The following is a 25,631-nucleotide window of genomic DNA, read 5'->3' as shown; positions in this document are numbered from 1 at the left end:
GCTGAAAACTGGTTGGAGTGTTTTTTAGGAGCCCAAATAACCATAGTGTCAAGCTGGGTATAAATCAGGAAATTAGAGGTGAATGTAACAAGGCTAGTACAATCATCAGGGGAATTTATTCATCATACAGACTAGACAAATCAAATTTGCAGTAATAGTGTAGAAGATGAGTTCCTAGATTGCATTCAAGATACATTTAATATGTTGAGAAATTAATTAGGGAACATGATATTTCAGATCCCATACTGTGCATTTTACTATGATGGAATTTTATATTGAACGATTGATTCAGTTAAGTTCGAAACGTAATGGAATTAAACGCTGGCAAGTCCCCTAGGGCTAGTGGTCACTAACGTAGAGTTTTACAATATTGTCCATGTCACAGCGGAAAGGCTCCCACCCCACCTTTCAAACAATGTCAAAGGAACTGGTAGAGCAGACTTGGTTTAATGACTCATCTGAAAGCCAGCACCTCTGACAATGCAGCACTCCCTCAGTACTGCATAGGAGGGTCAAGCTTGATTTTTGTACTCAACCCCTACAGTGGAACATGAACCCATTACCACGTGACAACAAACTCTTCAGAAGGTCTAAAGTCTTTGTCTCATAGTATTCACATTTTTGAAATTTGACATGACCCCATGATTCATGTAAATTACTCACCATATTTGCTTCAGTATCTATTACTGATGCAAATTACTAACTGTATTTTCATCAGTATTCACTTTGCATCAGTATTCACCAAAGGGAAGGACTTGGTGGATGATGAGTCTAGGAAGTGTGTGTAGATAGTGTGGGTCACACTGAGATCAAAAAGGACGTGTTGGGTGTCTTGAAAATCATTAAGGTAGATAAGTTCCCAGGACCTGATTGGGGGGGGGGGGCTGGATTTTCTGATCCCCGATGCCGAAATCGCATTTGGCGATGGGGCAGAGAATCCCCGATGATGCCGAAATCGGGGGCTGTGTTGCTTTCACAATGCTCCGCCCCTGAAAAGCGGCAGGCTCGCAGAGTAGAACATAGAGCATAGAACGATACAGCGCAGTACAGGCCCTTCGGCCCACGATGTTGCACCGAAACAAAAGCCATCTAACCTACACTATGCCATTATCATCCATATGTTTATCCAATAAACTTTTAAATGCCTTCAATGTTGGCGAGTTCACTACTGTTGCAGGTAGGGCATTCCACGGCCTCACTACTCTTGGCGTAAAGAACCTACCTCTGACCTCTGTCCTATATCTAATAGAACATAAAGTGCAGCACATGCCGTATCCATGGCCTCCGTACGTTGGCTGAGGCCCGCCCCTGATGCTCCGCCCTCGACCGGCCGAGTTCCCTATGGCTTAGGACATGTGTAGTCTCACCCATCAGGATCTCAGCGTGGCAGCTGTGGACTCAGTCCAGTGCCGCCACAGTCGGGGGACGGCCGATCCGCGGGCAGGGGTGGACATATTCGGGGCTGGGGGAACTGTGGTATGGTGGTCCGGGGCGCGCGAGCCGGCCGAAGGGGGGACTATTTTGCGGGCCGGGTCCGCGAGCGGCATCCGCCGTGAAGCATGCCACGGCCACTGTAGGCCGCCGCCGTGCGCATGCACGACCACGGACCCGGCAATTCTCCAGGCCATATCGGCAGCTAGAGCCGGGTGCTCTACGCTGCCTGGTTGCTAGCCCCCCTCCCTGAACAGAAAATCAGTGGCTGTTTCACGATGATTGTTCCGTTATGAAAGGCCATCGTTTTCACGCTGGTGTGGGAACTTACGTCTTTAAGACTGCAGAATCTAGCCCGGGAACTACCCCAGAATACTGAGGGAGGCAAGGGAGGAAATTTCTGGAGCCTTGACAGAAATCTTTGTATCCTCACTGGCTACAGGTGAGGTCCCAGAGGACTGGAGAATAGCTAATGTTGTTCCTTTGTTTAAGAAGGCTAGCAAGGATAATCCAGGAAATTACAGGCCGGTGAGCCTTACGTCAGTGGGAGGGAAATTATTGGAGACGATTTTCCGAGACAAGATTTACACCCATTTGGAAGCAAATTAATTATTAACGTACTGGTGAGAGGCAGCATGGGAAAAAGTTCATCAAGTTCAATACCCTGATCCCGCCTTCCCCCCATATCCCTCGATACCCTTAGCCTCAAGAGCTATATCTAATTTCTTCTTGAAATTACACGTTTTGGCCTGAACTACTTTTTGTGGCAGCAAATGCCACATATTCACCACTCTCTGGGTGAAGAAATTTCTCCTCACCTAAGTCCCAAAAGATTCACCCCTTATCCTCAAACTTTGATCCCTAGTTCTGGACCGACCGACCCCCCCCCCCCCCCCCGCCCCCCCTCCCCACAGGGATCATTCTTCTGAATTTACCCTGTAGATTATCTGGTCATTATAACATTGCTGGCTTTGGGAGTTTGTTATGCCCAAATTGTCTGTCATGTTCCTTACAATGTCTACACTTCAAAAGTGTTTCATTGACTGTAAAGTGCCTTTGGATGTCTGGTGGTCATGGTAGATGCTATGTTAATACAGTCTTGTCTTTTTTTCAATGTAAGACACTATCAAGCTGATAACCAATGACAAAGACAGCACAACAGGAAGCCATTCTGCATGTGATGTCTGTACTGCCTCTCTGTAACAAACAAACATACAAAATAGGAGAAGCAGACCATAAAACCCCTTGTCATGTGAGAGTACTTTTAAGAAATGGGTGTTTAAGAAATGTACCTTTAAGAAATGGGTGTTTATCAGTGATGTCAGAGTGTTGTTGGAGCTGGGCTGTATGTCAGCTTTTTACTTTTGTTTTAGGCTGTTTTGCATACAGCGTGTGTTTTAGTTTCGCTTTCAGAGCTGGATAGCTGCAGTCACAGCCAGAAGGGGTATTAGTCACTTTCTCTGTAATCTAAAGACTGTAAATCGATCCTTTGGTGATTTAAAACTAATAACTGTTCTCAATAGTGAATTTTAAACCTGATCTTTGTGTTTTAGAGGTTTTTTAAAAGTCTTATGGATGTTAAAATGAAAGCTTAAAGATTTACTTAGTGTTGTATTTTTTGGGGGTTGTATTTGAATTGATGGTTGCTAAGATATTCACTGTATGTTTTAAAAATGTTAACTTGAGTTCATAGAATAAACATTGTTTTGCTTTAAAAAATACTTTTCCATTTCTGCTGTACCACACCTGTAGAGTGGGCCGTGTGCTCCCCATACCACAATCTATTAAAAGTTGTGGGTCAGGTGAACTCCATGATACACTTTGGGGTTCTCTAAACCCTGGTGCATAACACCCTCGAGCATGCTCCACCATTCAATAAGTTCATGGCTGATCTGTTTGTTTTGAGTTCCACATTTCCATCTACCGACCATAACCTTTGATTCCCTTGTATAACAGGAATCTATCTACTTCTACTTTAGAAATATCCAATGACCCTGCATCCACTGCCTTCTGAGGCAGAGTTCCCAAGTTGTACAACCCTCTGAGAGAAAAATATTCTTCTAAAGGGTGACACCGAATTATAAAACAGTGCCCGTGAGTTCTAGACTCACAGAACTAGAATTTAGTCCCATCTCTTGCCTTTTCCCCAGAGCCCTGCAAATATTTCCTTTTCAGAAAGTTATCCAATTCTCTTTTGAAAGCTACAATTAAATCTGTCTCCACCACACTTTCATGCAGTGTATTCCAGATCCTAACCATTTGTTGCTTAAAAAGGTTTTCCTTGTGTCACTTTAAATCTGTACAGTAAGAAGTCTTGCAACACCAGGTTAAAGTCCAACAGGTTTGTTTCGATGACACTAGCTTACGGAGCGCTGCTCCTTCCTCAGGTGAATGAAGAGGTATGTTCCAGAAACACATATATAGACAGGTTCAAAGATGCCAGACAATGCTTGGAATGCGAGCATTAGCAGGTGATTAAATCTTTACAGATCCAGAGATGGGGTAACCCCAGGTTAAAGAGGTGTGAATTGTGTCAAGTCAGGACAGTTGGTAGGATTTTGCAGGCCAGATGGTGGGGATGAATGTAATGCGACATGAATCCCAGGTCCCGGTTGAGGCCGCACTCATGTGTGCGGAACTTGGCTATAAGCTTCTGCTCGGCGATTCTGCGTTGTCGCGCATCCTGAAGGCCACCTTGGAGAACGCTTACCCGGAGATCAGAGGCTGAATGCCCTTGACTGCTGAAGTGTTCTCCGACTGGAAGGGAACATTCCTGCCTGGTGATTGTCGCGCGATGTCTGTTCATTCATTGTCGCAGCGTCTGCATGGACTCGCCAACGTACCACGCTTCGGGACATCCTTTCCTGCAGCGTATGAGGTAGACGTTGGCCGAGTCGCACTAAGAACTAAATCTGTAGTTCTTGATCATTCCACCAATGGGAATAGTTCATTCCTAGTTATTCTACCCAGACACCTCATGATTTTGACCACCTCTATCAATTCACCTCTCAACCTTCGCTTCTACAAGAACAGCCCCAGTTTCTCCGATCTATTAACATAACTGAAATTCCTCATTCCTAAAAACATTCACATACCGTAACTCTGCATCCTCTCAATGCTCCTTTCTGAAGAAGGGAGCAACACATGAGTGGCAATCACCTTGTGAAAGTTTGGTCGCTAGAATAAAAATATCTGTAAGAATGCTTCTCAATTCTCCCGCTGGAAAGCCTTGCCAACACAGTCCTTCCAAGGATCCACGTGCTTCAGAGCAGCCCTGACTGACTGTCAGATGACTGGAAGAAATGGTTTAAGAATCTGTAGTGATGTTCATTGACAGGAACAAGGCTTTTGAAGTGGTCAACAGACCTGGGTTGTGGAAGTGGATGCTTTCCTCATATTAGAAAAGGGACCTCTGTCTCTGGAATGTTGAAAATGATGTTTGGAATAAGCTTGGGACCAAGCTGCCAACAAAGTTGAAAGTGTGTACAGAGTTCTGGTCATCACCATGTTCCCTCTTTACGTGACAGTCCTGGACATATTACTTATCAAGTTCCACGTCCGGCGTCTCGGCTGTATCACAAGCATCAAGTTGCAGGATATAATGACCAACTATGAGCTCTTCAAAGGTGCCCGAGGACCCGAACTGCGGCTCTGCCCGTAACACCATTGGCAAGACTAACCACAATTATGAATTTTAAGCACTGGAAGAACATATTCAAGCCACCATGACAGCTTTTTGATAAAACAATCCCAAAATAATGCCACTATCCTGTCTTTCTCTCCATCGTAGTGTTGGAATTACATTCCAATCCAAGTAGAAATTGCAGAATGCTGAATTTCTGAATAGCAACCTGGAGCAAGCCAAATAGAAACCGGATAGGTAACAAAAAAGAAAAACAAACATCAAGCTATGTTAAGACCATTGTTGACAGCTGTGAAACTGTCACAGCTGATTGCATGAGCTGGTAAGCAGTGACACATGGCAGTATCAGCCATTACGAGCAACACTTGCATCATAAAGAGTAAATAGTAATAGAAGAAAGATAAACAATATCAGCATGTTGATCCCAGATGGGCTACTTGGGCCTGTGAGGCATGCTCGATCATTCTTCTCTTTTATTTCCTTTATACCAAACAGCTCCGTGATGAGACCTATTCCAAGTTCCAATGAAGATTATTTTAAAGAATGAAGATGAACTAACTTTACCACATAACAAAAATGCTTCTGCACCACTGTCATTTTATGAATTTACTGCTGAATTGACGTCAACAGCATTAATTCAGTACCAGGCTTGCTATTTTCCCTGCTGTGTCTGAAATCATTCCATCTTTTTTTTTTACCACAATCCCTTTCTCCTTGTGTGCATTGTAATTAACTCATTTACATGTGGAGACTGACATGAGAAATAGTCTTCTAACAGTAATGCCCACCAGACCAGAAACAAAGCAACTAAGCAACATAACATGTTTGCAGCAAAAAAAGTACTTAAAAAGGAACCTTTTCATTATTTTGATCATTGAATGTTGCGGAGGGTAATCAGAGGACACAGATTTAAAGTAATTAGCAAAAGAATGAGTGGGGAGGTGAGGAACATTTCTTTGACACAATGAGATGCAATGGTGTCAAATACGCTGACTAAAAGGCACAGATTCAGTACTAATTTTAAGAGGAAAATTGAATGAATACCTGAAATGGAGTACATTACAGGATTGCAGGGAAAGAGGGGGAGAATGGGACTGATTGAATAACTCTTTAAATGAGCAAACATGGGCACAATGGGTTGAACGGCCTCCCTCTGTGTTGCACAGTTCTATGATTAAGATGAGCTGATTTCTGACTGTGTATCATGGAGTTCACCTGACCCACACCTTTTAATAGATTGTGGTGGTATGCGGAGCACACGGCCCACTCTACAGGTGTGGTACAGCAGAAATGGAAAAGTATTTTTTAAAGCAAAATCATGTTTATTCTATGAACTCTAGTTAACCTTTTTAAAACATACAGTGAACATCTTAGCAACCATCAATTCAAATATAACCCCCAAAGAACCCCAATAACACTAAGTAATCCTTAAGCTGTCCTTTTAACACCCATAAGACTTTAAAAACAAACTTTTAACACAAGCACATCAGGTTAAAGTCACTACTGAGAGCAGTTATTAGTTTTAAATCACCAAAGGATCGATTTACAGTCTTTAGATTACAGAGAGAGAGACTAATACCCCTTCTGGCTGTGACTGCAGCTATCCAGCTCTGACAATGAAACCAAAACACACCATGCAGCAAACAGCCTAAAACAAAAGTAAGAAGCTGACAGACAGCCCTGCTCCACCCACACTCTGACATCACCGATAAACACCCATTTCTTAAAGGTACATTTCTTAAACACCCATTTCTGAAAGGTAGTCTCACATGACACTATATACCAGTAGGAACTTGTTAAGATGTTTGATCAGCAAACCTTGTTCCTTGCTTGCTAGCAAGGTATGTTTCATAGTTTGGATGAAACATTCTGCTAGTCCATTAGTAGCACGGTGTGGACTTAATATGTTGAATACCATTCTCTTGTAAGAAACTTTCAAATTCTTGTGAGACAAATTGAGGTCCGTTACCAGTTATGCAGGGAATCCAAAATGACTAAACACTTTTCCTAGCCTCTCAATAATCTTCTATAATGAGGTAGATTTTATCATAGCGACCTCGGGCCACTTGGTGTGGGCACAACCGTTATCAAGAACATAATTCCTTAAAAAGTCCCAGCAAAATTCACATACATATATTGCCAAGCCTCTTCAGACCATTCCCATTAATGCACCAGTGCCAAGGGTGGCAGGTTTCTCACCTTTGCACAGGAAGAACATGTTTGAGCTTTCTCTTCAATATCTGCGTCCAGTCCAGGCCTCCGGGGATAACTTCCCGCTATTTCTTTCATGCATACAACTCCACAATGTCTGTCACGCAGCTTCTCTAACACCCTTTTCCTCAATGGTGGTAGAATAATCACTCTGGGAACCCACAGAAGACAACCTGACTGTACTGATAGCTCCATTCTCATGGAGTAGTAGGGTTTAAGGTTAAGTGCTAGTTTCAAAGTCTTCTCTTGTAATACTCTATCTAGCATTTCGGACAGTGTAGGATCGCTGCATGTGTATTTTCTCACTTGTTTAGAAGTGACTGGTGTGTGGTTTACTTGTTCAAAATAGAAAATATTTCCATTTGAGCAGACTGACAAACCGCCTGGCAGTGGTCCATCTGCATTCCCACGTAGACTTGACTTAATGGTATAAGTATGTGCAAACAAAAGTAATGCTCATCATTGCATTCTACTTGCGGCAAGTGACGAAATTCCCATGTATAGTCCAAAAATAGTCGTTAATGGACAATGGTCTGTCAATAATGTGATTTTCTCACGTACAAGAATTAATGGATTTTCTTTACTCCAAAAATGATCCCAAATGCTTCCCTTTCAATCTGGGCATTGGTACATTCAGCTTTGCTCAAGGTTCGGGAAGCAAAAGCAATGGATCATTCTTCACCCAGTGGCATGACATGAGAGACCACCGCTCCAACACTATAAGGAGATGCATCACAAGCTGACGGCAAGGATAACATAGGATCAAAGTGCGGGAGAACTTTGGATTTAAGTGTCTCTTCTTTTGTTTGCATGAAAGTATTATTGCATTGAGCCAACCACTTCCACTTCTTGTTCTGGCACAAGAGGTTTTGTAATGGTTTCAGAATTGTTGCCAAGTTTGGGATAAATCTTGCACAGTAGTTCAACAAACCCAGGAAGGAACATAATTAGTTAATATTCTGAGATGCAGGCACTTCTGTCATGGCCTTAACCTTTGGAGGAGATTTGTGAAGGCCAGTGGCATAAATCACAGGTTCTAAATACTCAATGGAGGATTGGAAGAACTCACAGACTACAGTCTCTCAGTCTCTGGAGAGTGGCATTCCGATTTTGAAGTTGTTCCTCTTCAATCTTCCAGTGACCAGGATGTCACCCAGATAGCACTGGACTCCGCTCAGTCCACTTATGATCTGATCCATTGCTCTTTGAAACAGTGCAGGAGCTGATGTGATACCAAATGTCAACCTTCGGTACCAGAACAAGCCTTTGTGTAACAATTGTCAGAAATTCCTGTGTTTTCTTGTCCAGATTCATCTATAAGCAGGCTTGGCTCACATCAACTTTGCTGAAATGTTGGCCTGCCCATCCCGCAAATATCAATGTGAGCACATGGGTATGGGCATATCACTTGATTTATGGTGACCTTGAAGTCCCACAAATCCTTACGTATCCATCTTTCTTGATGACTGGAAATATTGGCGTGGCCCATTCACTGATGCTGACAGGTTCCAAGACTCTGCACTTCACAACTCAATCAAGGTCAGCCTCCACCTTTGGCCTAATAGCACATGGTCTAGACCTTGCCTTCAAGCATTTTGCTTAGCTTCCTTCTTTTATTTTAAGTACGAAGTCTTACAACACCAGGCCGCTTCAGGACGCGCAACAACGCAGAATCGCCGAGCAGAAACTTATAGCCAAGTTCCGCACACATGAGTGAGGCCTCAACCGGGACCTGGGATTCATGTCACATTACATTCATCCCCCACCATCTGGCCTGCAAAATCCTACCAACTGTCCTGGCTTGATGCAATTCACACCTCTTTAACCTGGGGTTACCCCATCTCTGGATCTGTAAAGATTTAATCACCTGCTAATGGTCGCATTGTTTGGCATCTTTGAATCTGTCTATATATGTGTTTCTGGAACATACCTCTTCATTCACCTGAGGAAGGAGCAGCGCTCCGAAAGCTAGTGACATCGAAACAAACCTGTTGGACTTTAACCTGGTGTTGTAAGACTTCGTACTGTGCTCACCCCAGTCCAACGCCGGCATCTCCACATCATGGCTTTTATTTTAAGTTTAACTGTAATATCTTGTATGCTCCCTAATTCACCATCAAATACAACAGTGTGTTTCTTTAAAATTGTGAGGCGGGATTCTCCATCAGTCATCATGTTGACTTTGGCAGAGTTCAGTTGAATCTTCTGCAGCCATGTTCGACCCATCAACACTGGATAATTTCCCTTTACAACATGTAGAGACAAATGTGCTGTTGCCCATTGAATTGCAAAGCTGCTTCAATGCAGCCCTTCAGTGGAACCACTTCTCCTGTGTATGGCTTCAGCACGTCCTCGGTGTCCTTATGGGAATATATTTAAGATTCTCCTTGCAGTTTCTGGCACAAACGAGATTGCAGCCCCAGTGTCAACGTCCATCCTTGCTGGCTATCCAACCAGCAGTGGAGTGACCCAGTATCTGTGTAGTACCATCAATGGCTAACACATTCAGTGATAATTCCTCCTCTGACTGAGTGTTGCTCAGTTTTCCTCGATCTTTTTGTACAGCATGGGCATTCCTCCTTTTATTTTGTTTAAATGCTGCCTTGGTTTGTTCTCGCTTCTTATTTTGCTTACAGTTTACTTTTTCTTCCTGCAGGTATGCTCTATGTGTCCTTTGTTTTTCACAGCTTCGACATACCCAGTCTTTACACCAACGTTCAGCAGCAGAATGCCCTGGCTTTGCACATCCATAGCATGTACGTATCTTGAGATTTCTGGCTATCAATTTAGTAGCCATTTCATGTTTTTGAGTACACAAACTCAATTGTTGAACGCTGATACAGGGATAGGGTGGAAGTGAGGGCTTAAGTGGGTCGGTGCAGACTCGATGGGCCGAATGGCCTCCTTCTGCACTGTACGTCCATGTTCTAAATGGTCCTGTAGGGTGGGGGCAGAGGTTATTGGGAAAAAACAAAATGGGGTCAGGATGGAGGAGAACCCAATGTTGAGTCCAGAAAGCTGTAACTTGTCTAATCAGATGAGGCGTTGCTCTTCCAGTTTGCGTTGGGCTTCACTGGAGCATTGCAGTAGAATGAGGATGGACATGTGGGCATGAGAGCAAGATGCTGAGTTGAAATGGCAAGTGACAGGAATGTTGGGATTGTGCTTGCGGATGGAGTGAAGGTGTTCTGCAAAGCGATCACTCAGACTGCATTCAGTCTTCCCCGTGTAGTCTCCTGCCATTGGAAGCAGTAAATACAGTGGATCAAAATTTGAAGGAAGTGAAAGTGAAATGCTGCTTAACCTGAAAGAAGTGTTTGGGCCCTTAGACAGTGAGAGAAGTAAAGGGGCAGGTGTTGCACCTTCTGTGATTACATCGGAAAGTCCCTTAGGAAGGAGATGAAGGGTTGGAGTGATGGAGATGGAGATCAGGGTTTCACAATGCTGACAGTGTGTGGGGACGACGACGGTGGTGCAGGAGTTGGCAGAAATGGCAGAGGATAGTCTTTTGAATGCAGAGGCTGGTGCAGTGAAAAGTGAGGGCACGGGGGGGAATCCTATATTGGTTCTAGGCCTGAGTCTGCCACGATTAATACTTAAGTCCTTAATATCAGCATTAACACCCTCTTTATCTTGTAGCCATGACACCATCATTCATCTCTCCTTAGCTCTGACCTAACCCTGACTTTCTCTTCTGCCCCACCTCCTCCAACCACATTTCCATCCCTTTTCTGTTCTCTAGACGAGTCGTATGGCCTCAAAACCTTAACGCTGGTTCCCTCCCCACAGATGTTGCCAGAGCTGCTAAGTTTATCCAGCATTTTCTGTTTTTATTTCATATTAGACTTGGTATTGTGCAATGGAACAAGGCTAATTAATGATTCCAGAGTAAAGACACCTCTTGGTTAATCATGATTTCCCCTTCACAAAACCATGTTGACTCAGCCTGATTACCTTGAGCTTATCCAAGTCCCATGCTACAACATCTTTATTAATAGCTTCTAACATTTTCCCCAGGCTGAATGAGTGGGCAAAAATCCAGCAGCTGGAGTATGATATGGGAAAATGTAAAGTTGTTCACTTTGATAGGAAGAATAAAAAGACAAGAGTATTACTTAAATGGAGACCAGCTGCAGATTTTGGAGATGCAGAAGGATCGAGGTGTTCTCGTTCAGTCACAAAACGTTAGCATTTTACGGCAGTTAAAGGAATGCTATTGTTTATTATGAGAGGAATTGGACATAAAAGTAAAGATGTTATGCTTCAGTTATGCAGGGCATTGGCGAGACCACTTCTTGAATACTGTGTGCCGTTTTGGTCACCTTATTTAAGGAAGAATGTAAATGCATTGGAGGCAGTTCAGTGGAGATTTACTAGATTGATACCTCAAATGAGCACGTTGTCTTACGACTGGGCTTGTATCTACTGAAATTCAGAGGAGGGTGACTCGATTGGTATATAAGATCCTGGATAGTCTTGATAAGATGGACATGGAAAGGATGCTTCCCCTTGTGGTGTCTTCTGCAGGCCTGTCATCCTTGCCCTCCCTGCTGGCCCTGAACAATCTGTGCCTGCATCACTCATCGGAGGTGATGCCTGAAACCACCTGGTCCCTTGCTTTTTGGTCCCTCTCTTCTTCCCAGAGGAGGTGCCCTCTGCTGAGTAAACATTATCCACTTGCTGATAAGCAAATGAGGCCGACTTGTGCACTGAAGGCAATTGGTTGAAATCGTCAGAGATCTTACAAGACTAAAGTGTCCAGAAAATATGCTAAACCTTCACAAGAAAGCACCAAACCGGTCTCAAAACTCTAGTTAAGCACACACCAAACTCCCACTAACTTCTACCAGCTCAGCCTGCCTTTGTTCTTGCCTCCTTTTATTCCACCCTTAGATGACAAATTGGCAAAAAATGGATTGGCCTGTGTTCTGACTTAAAAATCAAACAGGCAACTTAAAATCCAAGTCAATTGTTTTTTGAATCATTTTAACAAGCTTCTTCATTGCCTGCAGGGGAAATCTCACACCCCACTGAAATATGTGTGATGCCAAGATGTCTGCCCTACATCTTCTAACACAATTTTGCATGCTTCTGGGTTGGTTGCATGCCCCCCTTTCACTGTAAAATTCTGTTCCATATTTCTAGCCATTCTGAAAAATCCCTTTAAATGTCTGCGACTGCATCTCTATGGACCTATCCCTTAACCTCATTTGCCTGTTCATTTTAGCTAGTTTTGCCTTCATGCCCTCAGAGTTGCCCTTATTTAAGTCTAAAATGCTATTCTTGGACCTATTCTTCTCTCTCTCAAGCTAAATGTAAAATTTAATCACAAGATCGCTGCTACACAGGAGTGCTTTCACTATGAGATTATTAATTAATCTGGTCTTTTTGCACAATACCTGGTCCATTATAGCCTGTTCTCTGGTTAGCTTCAGAATGTGTTGTTCTAAGAACTACCTCTAAAACACAAACTAAACTTTCATTTGGAAAGGCATGGAAAAATTAAGGAAAGTCAGTGTGGATTTATTGGATACATTATGGGAGATAGTAAGTGCTTGATTTTGAGGATCTTCTTGAGGGTTTGCTTTGGAGGAGAATTGGGAGAAGGTAAGACCATGGAAAACCAACACCAGCTACTTCAAGGAGGGCAGTTTCAGGTTCATTCTTACTTGCTGCACACTCCACAATCTGCCAATCATGAAACAATTGTTCCAGCAAGTTAAGCACAGGAAGGACAAGTGAAGGAACCAAAAGGCAGTGAGGAGGAACTGGCGAGAGCACAGGAGATCTCCAAGTCCCCGACCCCCATCCATAGAACATAAAACGTTACAGCGCAGTACAGGCCCTTCGGCCCTCGATGTTGCGCCGACCTGTGAAATCACTCTAAAGCCCATCTACACTATTCCCTTATCGTCCATATGTCTATCCAATGACCATTTGAATGCCCTTAGTGTTGGCGAGTCCACTACTGTTGCAGGCAGGGCATTCCACGCCCTTACTACTCTCTGAGTAAAGAACCTACCTCTGACATCGGTCTTATATCTATCTCCCCTCAATTTAAAGCTATGTCCCCTCGTGCTAGACATCATCATCCGAGGAAAAAGGCTCTCACTGTCCACCCTATCCAATCCTCTGATCATCTTGTATGCCTCAATTAAGTCACCTCTTAATCTTCTTCTCTCTAACGAAAACAGCCTCAAGTCCCTCAGCCTTTCCTCATAAGATCTTCCCTCCATACCAGGCAACATTCTGGTAAATCTCCTCTGCACCCTTTCCAATGCTTCTACATCCTTCCTATAATGCAGCTATCAGAATTGCATGCAATACTCCAAATGCGGCCGCACCAGAGTTTTGTACAGCTGCAACTTGACCGCATGGCTCCGAAATTCAATCCCTCTACCAATAAAAGCTAACACACCGTACGCCTTCTTAACAACCCTCTCAACCTGGGTGGCAACATTCAGGGATCTATGTACATGGACACCGAGATCTCTCTGCTCATCCACACTGCCAAGAATCTTACCATTAGCCCAGTACTCTGTCTTCCTCGTTATTCCTTCCAAAATGAATCACCTCACACTTTTCTGCATTAAACTCCATTTGCCACCTCTCAGCCCAGCGCTGCAGCTTATCTATGTCCCTCTGTAACTTGTAACATCCTTCCGCACTGTCCACAGCTCCACCGACTTTGTCATCTGCAGATTTACTCACCCATCCTTCTACACCCACCTCAAGGTCATTTATAAAAATCTCAAACAGCAGTGGCCCCAAAACAGATCCTTGTGGTTCACCACTAGTAACTGGACTCCAGTCTGAACATTTCCCATCAACCACCACCCTTTGTCTTCTTCCAGCTAGCCAATTTCTGATCCAAACTGCTAAATCACCCTGAATCCCATTTTCTGCAGTAGCCTACCGTGGGGAACCTTATCAAACGCTTTACTGAAATCCATATACACCACATTAATTGCTTTACCCTCATCCACCTGTTTGGTCACCTTCTCAAAGAACTCAATAAGGTTTGTGAGGCACGACCTACCCTTCACAAAACCGTGTTGACTATCTCTAATCAAATTATTCCTTTCCAGATGATTATACATCCGGTCTCTTATAAACCTTTCCAAGATTTTGCTCACAACAGAAGTAAGGCTCACTGGTCTATAGTTACCGGGGTTGTCTCTGCTCCCCTTCTTGAACAAGGAGACAACATTTGCTATCTTCTGGCACTATTCCTGTAGACAAAGATGACTTAAAGATCAAAGCCAAAGGCTCAGCAATCTCCTCCCTAGCTTCCCAGAGAATCCTAGGATAAATCCCATCCGGCCCAGGGGACTTTATCTATTTTCACACTTTCCAGAATTGCTAACACCTCCTTATGAACCTCAAGCCCTTCTAGTCTAGTAGCCTGAATCTCAGTATTCTCCTCGACAATATTGTCTTTTTCCTGTGTGAATACTGACGAAAAATATTCATTTAGCACCTCTCCTATCTCCTCGGACTCCAAGCACAACTTCCCACTACTGTCCTTGACTGGCCCTACTCTTACCCATGTCATTTGTTTATTCCTGACATATCTATAGAAAGCTTTAGGGTTATCCTTGATCCTACCTGCCAAAGACTTCTCACGTCCCCTCCTGGCTCTTCTTAGCTCTCTCTTTAGGTCCTTCCTAGCTAACTTGTAACTCGCGAGCGCCCTAACTGAACCTTCATGTCTCATCTTTACATAAGCCTCCTTCTTCCTCTTGACAAGTGTATTGACTGCTTAATAAACCACGGTTCCCTTGCTCGACCACTTCCTCACTGCCTGACAGGTACATACTGATCAAGGACACGCGCAGCTGTTCCTTGAACAAGCTCCACATTTCCATTGTGCCCATCCCCTGCAGTTTCCTCTCCATCCGATGCATCCTCAGTCATGCCTCACCGCATCATAATTGCCTTTCCCCCAGATATAACTCTTGCCCTGGGGTATATACCTATCCCTTTCCATCACTAAAGCAAACATAATTGAATTATGGTCACTATCACCAAAGTGCTCACCTACCTCCAAATCTAACACCTGTCCTGGTTCATTACCCAGTACCAAATCCAATATGGCCTCGCCTCTCGTTGGCCTATCGACATACTGTGTCAGGAAACCTTCCTGCACACATTGGACAAAAAAGGACCTATCTAAAGTACTCAAACTACAGCGTTTCCAGTCAATATTTGGAAAGTTAAAGTCCCCCATAACTAACCTGTTGCTTTCGCTCCTATCCAGAATCATCTTTGCAATCCTTTCCTCTGCATCTCTGGAACTTTTCGGAGGCCTATAGAAAACCCCTAACAGGGTGACCTCTCCTTTCCTGTTTCTAACCTCAGCCCATACTACCTCAGTAGACGAGTCCTCATCAAACGCCCTTTCTGCCACAGTAATACTGTCCTTGACTAACAATGCCACCACTCCCCCTCTTTTACCGCCTTCCCTGAGCTTACTGAAATATCTAAACCCCGGCACCTGCAACAACCATTCCTGTCCCTGCTGTATCCATGTCTCTGAAATGGCCACAACATCGAAGTCCCAGGTACCAACCCATGCCGCAAGTTCACCCACCTTATTCCGGATGCTCCTGGCATTGAAGAAGACACACTTTAAACCACCTTCCTGCCTGCCGGTACACTCCTGCAACTTTGAAACCTTACTCATGACCTCACTACTCTGAACCTCCTGTGTACTGAAGCTACAATTCAGGTTCCCAAGCCCCTGCTGAACTAGTTTAAACCCTCCCGAAGAGCATGAGCAAATTCCACCCCCCAGGATATTGGTACCCCTCAGGTCCAGGTGTAGACCATCCCGTTTGTAGAGGTCCCACCGACCCCAGAATGAGCCCCAATTATCCAGAAATCTGAAACCCTCCCTCCTGCACCATCCCTGTAGCCACATGTTCAACTTCTCTCTCTCCCTATTCCTCGTCTCGCTATCACGTGGCACGGGTAACAACCCAGAGATAATAACTCTGTTGGTCCTAGATCGAAGTTTCCACCCTAGCTCCCCAAATTCCTGCCTTACATCCCTATCCCTTTTCCTACCTATGTCGTTGGTACCTATGTGAACCACGATTTGGGCCTGCTCCCCCTCCCCCTTAAGGATCCCGAAAACACGATCTGAGACATCACGCACCCTGGCACCTGGGAGGCAACACACCAACCGCGAGTCTCTCTCATTCCCACAGAATCTATCTATCCCCCTAACTATGGAGTCTCCAATAACTAATGCTCTACTCCTCTCCCGCCTTCCCTTCTGACAAAGGGACAGACTCTGTGCCAGAGATCTGTACCCTATGGCTTACCCCCGGTAAGCACCCCCCCCCAACATTATCCAAAGCGGTATACTTGTTACTAAGGGATCCCTGTACTGACTGCTTCCTCCCAGCCCCTCTCACCGTCACCCATCTATCTTTATTCTTCGGAGTAACTACATTCCTGAAGCTTCTATCTATCACCACCTCTGCCTCCTGAATGATCCGAAGTTCATCCAGCTCCAGTTCCCTAACGCGGTTTCTGAGGAGCTGGAGATGGGTGCACTTCCCACAGATGAAATCAGCAGGGACACTGTCGGCGTCCCTCACCTCAAACATTCTGCAGGAGGAACATTGCACTACCTTCCCTGCCATCCCCTCGAGATGAAAAACAGAAAAAGAAAGAAAGAGCTTACCTGTTATTCACTCCCCTTCTCAGCAAGCACTCACTCAGCAACCTCTGCGCCCCGCACGAAAACACCAGAGGGAAATTTTTTAAAAAACTACTCACCACCCAATCCCTTACCTGCAGGCTGTGACGTCACGGTTCAACTTCTTTCTACTTCTACCTGCTCTCGAGCCTTCCTCTTGATCTTTACAGCGATTGTTTGTTTTTGGTTAGAGGAGGGGGTAGGGAGGGATACACTGAAGAAGTGTTTCGGGTTCAAGTGTCACTTGACAACAGCGCCTCCACAAACCACCTTCAAGTTCGGGTGAAAAGTAACTTCATTGCAGTGTCAATGTGAGCCTACTTGAGACAATAAAGATTATGGCGAACATTCGAACAGAAAACAGTGTTTCGGAGGCAATCCCCACCATAAGACATTGGAAACATGTCTCACTTTCCACGACTGCCGCCCCATCAGGAAAGTCCTGTATCTGCATTCCATCCTTTCAACATATTTATCATAAATATGGTTCCTGCTCTTGCCATGGCGTCCACCATGCTCTTGTCATGGACAGCATGGTAGCACAGTGGTCAGCACTGTTGCTTCACAGCGCCAGGGTCCCAGGTTCAATACCCGACTTGGGTCACTGTCTGTGACGGGTCTGGATCTGCACATTCTCCCCGTATCTGCATGGATTTCCTCCCACAATTCCTAAAGATGTGCTTATTAGGTGAATTGGGCATTATGAATTCTCAGTCTGTGTACGCGAAGAGACGTTAGAGTGTGGCGACTAGGGGATTTTCACAGTAACTTCATTGCAGTGTTAATGTAAGCCTACTTTTGACAATAATAAAGATTACCACCATCCCCCTCGATCACCACCAGCATTGCCTCCTTGAAGGGAGTAATATTATGCAGTCATGCTTCCATTTAAAAACAGATCCACAACTATTTCTGATTCTTAATCTCCAAAAGCTAAGCCCCCCCCCCCCCTTCCCAGCCATCCGCCCCAAGCTGGCACTGTATTTGTGACCTTGTTCTGGAAGAGTGATTATGAATGAGTGCCATAGCAAGTGTGCACAATGCCTCACCTGGTTGATGAAGATAAGATGCAGCTGAGTTCGGAATCATGCCTGTGAAGGATGCAATATCGGCTGTGTGGATGTCAATGCCATTTTAAGATGATGGTTGCGATGTGATGCTGGTGATGATACAGATAATGAGATGAATGTTTGAGAGATAGGCTTAGCTTGACAACTCATGCCAATTCATTAAATTTATTATAGCAATGGAGCAATGTCCCAAGGACAGTTCCTCGGTGATCTCCTGCCACGTCCATCCCTTGAGACACCTTGGTGCTCTTATGATAATCAAAAATTAACCCCACAATTACAGGCTCAAACCAGACTTTCAAATAGGTCTGTCTTATTGACACTTTTAATAAGTTTATCTACGGAATGTGAACGATGCTGACTAAGCCAACATTTATTGCCTATCATTAGTTGCCCTCGAGAAGGTGGCGGTGAGCTGCACAGCAAACCATCCCTCCGCTCCCCCCCCTTCCTCTTTCCCCAAAATAACCCTTTGGATTTAAAAAATTGCAATGTAAATGAAAGGGTGATGATGTGTACTTATTGAAAATACATAACCTACACTAATAGAAATATAAAATATTTATATCTTCACCTACCTAAGGAATGCATACTTCAGGGTTAATGAACCAGAAGAAAAAGCCATGTTTTCTCTTACAGCATTAAATAATATGCAGCAACCTAGATGAACAGATTTACTTTACTGAGGGTACAGGAATGGCACAGCACCTCTGCAATCAATGAGTAACCAACAGGGGATTATCAGAAATTTGACACCGAGACACAGAAGCAAATATTAGGACATATAACTAAAAGATTGGTCAAAAAAGGAGGTTTTAAACAGCATTCTAAAGGTCAGAAAGGTGGGGAGATAGAATTTTTGGGGTGGAATTCTAGAGCTTAGGGCAGCTGAAGGAATATTTCAACATTTTATATTGAAACCAAAGCCAATCTGAAATATGACATCAAATTTATAATAACAGTGCAACTATTTTCGCTGATTTATTTTCTAAAATGTGAAGAAGATTCTGCCTTGGATTCTCAGATGTTAAACTTACCCAGGTTACCAGTGTAAAGTTTTAACACATCTTTCTATGGGAATGGAAATATTCAGAAAATTAGTATTGTGATGATTTATCTAGGTTGTAGATGAGTGTAACCTTGTGAAAATACATTGCGCTCGCATCTTGATCAAAATTCAAAGGGATTAACACAGTATAAGTGTAACTTACTTATTTTAAGTGTCTGGTAGGTGTAATTTATAATGACTTTATTATTTTAATGGAACTAGTAATATTCATTTAAGGATGTAAACGGTTCTGTGAAATACCATTTTGCAGGTGAGACACAAAGGGCGGGTTTCTCCCGCAATTGGCGGGGCAGCCCGTACCGGCGCTAAGAGTGGCGTGAACCACTCCGGCGTCAGCCCGCCCGGAAATTGCGGAATCCTCCGCACTTCCGGGGACTAGGCCGGCGATGGAGGGGTTGGCGCTGCGCCAACCGGCGCCGAAGGGATTCTGGCGGCCAGCACGAGTTGGCACATGCGCAGGACTGCCAGCGTGTTCTGGCGCATGCGCAGAACCGCCGGCGTGTTTCCTTCGTATGCGCAAGGGGTTTCTTCTCTACGCCGGCCATGGCGGAGCTTTCATGAGACCGCGCGGAGGGAAAGAGTGCCCCCACGGCACAGGCCCGCCTGCATATCGGTGGGCCCCGATCGCGGGCCATGCCACCGTGGGGGCCCCTCCGGGGCAGGATCCCCCCGTGCGCCCCCCCCCCCCCCCCCCCCCCCCCCGAGGACCCCGCTAGACGGCCGACAAGCCAGGTCCCGCCGGGATGAACCATGTCCATTTCACGCCGGCGGGACTGGCTGCAAATGGGTGGCCGCTCGGCCCATCGGGGCCCGGAGAATTGCCAGGGGGGGCCCCTGCCAACGCCCCCCGACCGGCACGGCGCGATCCCCGCCCCCACCCGAAAACCGGCGCCAGACAATTCAGCAGCCGGTGTCGGAGCGGCGAGATGGGATTCATGCCGCCCCCCCCGGCGATTCTCCAACCCGGCGGACGGTCGGAGAATCCGGCCCAAAATCTCTCCATGGAGCATTATGATTGATATACCACAAGCCGATGCAGGGTATAAAAATTCTAAGTTGGAGTTGTTTATTATTGAGTCATAAATCCATGATACATCTTCCATTGTAACAAGAAACAAATTAGTTTTTCAAATTCTAGAACCAGAACAAATTATTTGAGGGTGCACAGAATTTAACGTGTTGTTTTACTTACAGCAGTTCTTATGAAGCATAAGTATCCTTCATTTATTAATATTTCTTCTACATATGGAAAAATGATTGTAAAATCAATTTTAGCTAAGGACATTTGCTTCAGTACATATAGTAGTCCACACAATAACACTATTCAATTTACAGTTTCCTTCAGTTATAATATAGAATCCTTATAATCCATATTTCAACAGATAAAAATGTATAACCTGCTCCCACCAAAAGTAAGCAAACATTGTAAATAGTTTCCATATAGGTTCTAAAAACAGCATTACTGAGAATATTGGGCCTACCAAACAAGACAGGAAAATAAGCTAAACTGTAACACACATTAGTCACCAAAGCAGCATTTCCCAGTTCATCACTTAACATTGCTTTTTTTGATCAGAAAACAAGTAACATGCATCATAAATGCGTGTAACATAAGAGCTATTATTTGTTCATTTGGAGTGGAAATACATATCCCTCTGCCAACTAGAACAATAATAATGCACGACCGTTCGTGAGGGCTATCTTTTTGGCCTGTCGGATTCATCAATCGCTGCTATCAGCTTCTGTCGAGCTTTTTTATTTACATGGGAGCCCAAACAGACAGTCACAAGGTTGGTTAGTTGCTTGGTTGAATACTCCTGCACAAAGAAAACAGGTCAAATTTCAGAACAGAAAGAGTAACTCAACTTTGCAAAACAAATTTGTATAAATCAAAAAGATAATATGCTGACCAAAAAGTTCAGTTTGTTAATGTTTAAAATTTCACAGAAGCAAAACCGTTATGCAGGATGTGAAACCATTTGTTTTAAACATCTACAATGTGTATTTTTATGGGCAATCAAAAAAATACTTTGCCTTTTTTCCTCCTTACCCTGTGCTCTTTAATCCATCTCTCCATGTCATTTTCAGTTAAATAATAGGCTTTAATGTAGGTTTCCACAAACTCCTTATCAGGGATTGGTCTAATATCAGTCAGCTTCTCCAGCTTCATCAAAAACTGCTGGAAGTCCAGTTGCATCAAGGCACGTCCCTCATTACTGCATTTTTTCACATTTGCATAGCTGCAGCAGAAAGGGAAGAAAAAAAAATACAGCACACAAGGGAAACAAATTAATGAAAGATACCCAAATGAAAATGATTAAGCCCAGGGTTTCTTGCAGCAAAGTCTAATTGTTGCTTGCACCTCAGCCTCCATCGGAATAAATTATTTGAAAATGGTTTCTAGTGGCAAATACAGGCAATCTTCTACCATTATCTTCGCAAGTTTAATGAGACAGACCAAAAGCAAGTTGTGTAGAACCCTTCTAAAAATCTTCAAATTGATGGCTGTGCAGTGCTAAATATCAAGACATTGTTAAATATTATTAGTCTTATTTTTTCAGGAACTTATTTAGGACAAATCACTTCCACAAGAATTTTTCTTGTCCACTTTGATCTAATGCAAAGAAAGCTATATGGGACTCATTTTGCAGGAATCATAACTACACTTGAATATTAGAAAACTATTTATTTCTGCAGTAACAGAAAGATATGGTGTTATCCTTATTCTTTTTGCATTGATACATTGTGATTTGCAGCTTGTGACTAGTAAAGAAAGAAAATAAGAATAATAATTTTAATGTTTTTACTACTTACATTGACCAATGGTAGACTGCACCAACAGGCTCAATAAAAATTGATTTAACTCTTCAGATTTAATTATACATGATCAAATCAGTACGTATAAGCATATGGACATGTAGACTAAAATGATTGAAGATGAGAAGAAAATCAATTGAAAGGGCACAGAAGCAGGCAGACGGATGATTTTCAACTACCACAAGGATTTAATGGCGACTTTCCACAAGCTGGTGGACATAATACTGCTGACACCATCATTGGGCATCATATTGTAGGTGTTGAAACCACAATGATATCCATTCAATGACTGTTAGTTGTTTATGAATTGTTTATAACGAGTATCAATTGTCTCAAAACAATTGTAAATTACTGGTAATTTTAATAAACTTGCTGCAATTATGTTAGGATTATAAATCCCTTTGTATTAGTTTTCAATGCACAATATTACACGCTGGTGCAGTGGTTAGCACTGTTGTTTCATAGCTCCAGGATCCCAGGTTCGATTCCCGGCTTGGGTCACTCTGTGTTCTCCGTGTCTGCGTACGTTTCCTCCGGGTGCTCTAGTTTCCTCCCACAAGTCCCGAAAGATGTGCTTGTTGGATGAATTGGACATTCTGAATTCTCCCTTACTGTACCCGAACAGGCGCCAGAATGTGGCGACAAGAGGATTTTCACAGTAACTTCATTGCAGTGTTAATATAAGCCCACTTGTGATAATAATAAAGATTATTATTCCTTTGGAATTCAACAATTAATTATAAACAAACTGACTTGCGGTTTGAGATATGGTCTAAATCTTTTGATTGAACTAAAATATTGCAGTCAGTCGGTGCTAAAAATTTCCTACACAAAATCATAATATTGAAAAATATATACCCAATTGCTGATCAAGTTAGTGTCAAAATTGGATTCAGTGGTAGCAGTATTACCTGAGTCAGAGGGTGAATTCAAAGCAAACTCCAATCTCGAATTATGCTTTGGAACAGTATCATAGAATTCATAGTGTAGGAGGAGGAGATCATTTGACCCACAGAGTCTACACCGACCCCTGCCTTAAAAGCACCCTGTCTAGACCCACGCCCTCACCCCATCAGCATAACCCAACAACCCCGCCTAACCTTTTGGACACAAAAGGGCAATTTATCATGGTGAATCCACCTAACCGGTACATCTTTGTACTATGGGAAGAAACCGAAGCACCCGGAGGAAACCTACGCAAACAACGTGAAAACTCCACACTTTCAGTCACCCAAGGCTAGAATTGAAGCCGGCGCTATGAGGCAGCAGTGCTAACCACTGTGCCACCGTGAGTACTAAGGGAGGTATCACAAGGATGAGTTTGTAAATTGAGTTGCTTCCTGTCCTTGCATTGATGTAAAGATCCCATATCGCTTTGTGAAAACCATTTATTCCTCAACTATCATTGATAAAACTGTTTAATTTGTCTGAGGCGCTTTGGGATTGTCTGACGTCTTGAAAGGTGTTATACAAAATTCAAGTTATTTATTTTTAAATTAAGGGCTATTCAATGCTGCTGATCAAGTTAATTTCTCTGATCGAGTCAAACATTGCTCAAACTTGATTTACTTAGAAGACTCTCTCGTCTGCTAAATCTGGATTGGATCAAACCAATATTCCAGAGCTGAATGGACACTGATCAAAATATTTCAAATCTAGATTGAGGTTGGGTGGTAAGACTTGATTTACTAATATAGCCATACAGGGTAATAAAACATTTAAGTGCACTTTGATGTCAGTAAGTGCAAAGTGTAATTATGCTGTTGGCAGGAAACATCATATCACCAGCACAGAAATCTGGCAGAAAGATTATTCACTTTAATGGTTGGGATATGGTAGGAAGTGTGCAACCACATTTCTAACTTTTGCTGTCACTGGTAGCACAGACTCAGAAAACTATCCTTAAAACTGATGAACTGTAATGGATCCCAGATATTATTCTGATGTGGTGCAATTATTTATTACCAAAATGTAATTCTAAAATATCTTCTGTCAGTACTACAAAGTTCAAATATACTAGTATTAACAAAACAGACAGTTGATCGGTTTAAACTTATGGACCCGGAATTCTGCAAGGGCTCTGATCACCTGCACCATGGCACAGAAATGGTTGATAACAGCCAAGCATGGAATTTCTTTGAGGGTTCTGCTGATCTTCTAAAACTGCAGCAGGAGATTATTGGCAACTCCGCAGAAATTGAGGACCATTTTGAACTTTGGAAACATAATTAACAGAAGACAACTTACCCTTCGACAATGGTTCTGTTAGCCAGCCGAATACAATGTTCCCAAAGGACATTAGACACTTGTAGTGGTATGCGCACCTGTTTGGAAACCTCAGATAACTTCTTATTGAACTGTTCAAATTCCTGCAGTAACAGATGTCAGAAATATACATAAGCACATCCGAACACAATATAGCCACACATTTACTTGTATTTGATGACACGCTCAATGCATAAAAAATCCCTTTTACGAGGTCCAAGGTTGAAAAATATACATATCTAGAGATATTAGGAATGACCTAATTTAGTAATTAAGTAGATTTTAAGGATAGTCTTTAAGGAGGAGCAGAAAGTAAGCAGGGTCAATGTGGTGCTTAAGTGACTGAAGAAATGGTGCACAAGAGATCAACTCAAAGGAAAAAAGAGCTTGAAAATTGGGGATGGAAGTGGGAAACAGCCATGGACTGAGAGTGGTTACAGAGGAGGTCTACCTTGAAGGAAGCAAAGATAAGAGTTTTAAATTTGAGGTGTTGAGAAACAAGGGACAGGATTCTCCGGTTCTCCAACCGCACTTTTCTCTGTGGCGCACCACTGAATGGCAGAGGGATTCTATCTATGGGGTTTCCCATTGTAACCACCACGTGACAGCGGGAGTGCACAGGCAGGAGTGCGCTGCCAGTGGGAAAAGCAAATCGCAACAGCTGGAGAATTCCATCCCAGGAGACAATGTAGGGCTAAAGGTTCCAGTTGCAGAAGGACAAAAGGTACAGATGTGATCTTTGCAATAAAGTTCATCTTGAAGCCGAGTAGGAAATTACAAAGATATAGAGTTGTGACAGAGATCTTCCAAATGCACAGCTGGAGGAAATGCTGCCTAATCCAAAAATGAATATAGGACAAATAGTATGTCAGCACAGAGCAGTGAAAGGTTTGAAATAGGTGGAGGAGGTAGAGCTGGTAGGTCTCAATCTGTGGAACATGTGTAAACTAATCCCATGTCAGTGGATGATTTCATCAAGCAGTGTGGAGATTAAGAAAGGGCCAAAGACAAATCCTTGGACGATTTAATCAGTGACGGCGCAAGAGTGGAAAAGTAAACTATTGGCAGAGATACTCAGGCTACAATCGGAAAAGTGGAGGATCGGTTTTGGACTAATTGGTCAATCAGGCTGCAGAAATGTCAAGAACCGATAATGTGTCTTGGTCACATTTAAAAAGAATTTTGTTTACCATCTTGGTTGGAGCTATTTTGAGTTGTTGCGCGCTTGAATTCTGATTGGAGAAGGAGTTGCAGTAGAAATGGCCACAGGTCTGGGAAGCAGCAATATATTCAAGAATTCATCTGCTTGCTATCCCATTCTCCTCATCTCGACAACAGTTTTTTTTTCTTTATTCTTTCATGAGATGTGGGCGTCACAGATAAGGCTAGCATTTGTTGCCCATCACGAATGGCCCT

General features: G+C 43.4%; 1 protein-coding gene across 2 annotated transcripts in view; it reads right to left on the bottom strand.

Moving 5' to 3' along the window:
• Positions 1–20,169: 20,169 nt before the first annotated feature.
• Positions 20,170–25,631, bottom strand: part of vps50 (VPS50 EARP/GARPII complex subunit) — a 258,473-nt gene continuing 253,011 nt past the window's right edge. For both annotated transcript variants that reach the window (XM_072509012.1, XM_072509013.1), the window contains 3 exons: positions 24,198–24,319; positions 21,184–21,373; positions 20,170–20,950 (listed from right to left, as the gene is read on the bottom strand). In XM_072509012.1, the coding sequence (XP_072365113.1) occupies positions 20,831–20,950; positions 21,184–21,373; positions 24,198–24,319 (432 nt within the window). In that variant the 3' untranslated portion in view covers positions 20,170–20,830. The remainder of the gene's footprint in view (positions 20,951–21,183; positions 21,374–24,197; positions 24,320–25,631) is intronic.

Source organism: Scyliorhinus torazame, chromosome 6 (genome assembly GCF_047496885.1).
Source record: "Scyliorhinus torazame isolate Kashiwa2021f chromosome 6, sScyTor2.1, whole genome shotgun sequence".
In the NCBI taxonomy this organism is placed as follows: domain Eukaryota; kingdom Metazoa; phylum Chordata; class Chondrichthyes; order Carcharhiniformes; family Scyliorhinidae; genus Scyliorhinus; species Scyliorhinus torazame.
This window is presented reverse-complemented; position numbering and strand designations above follow the sequence as displayed.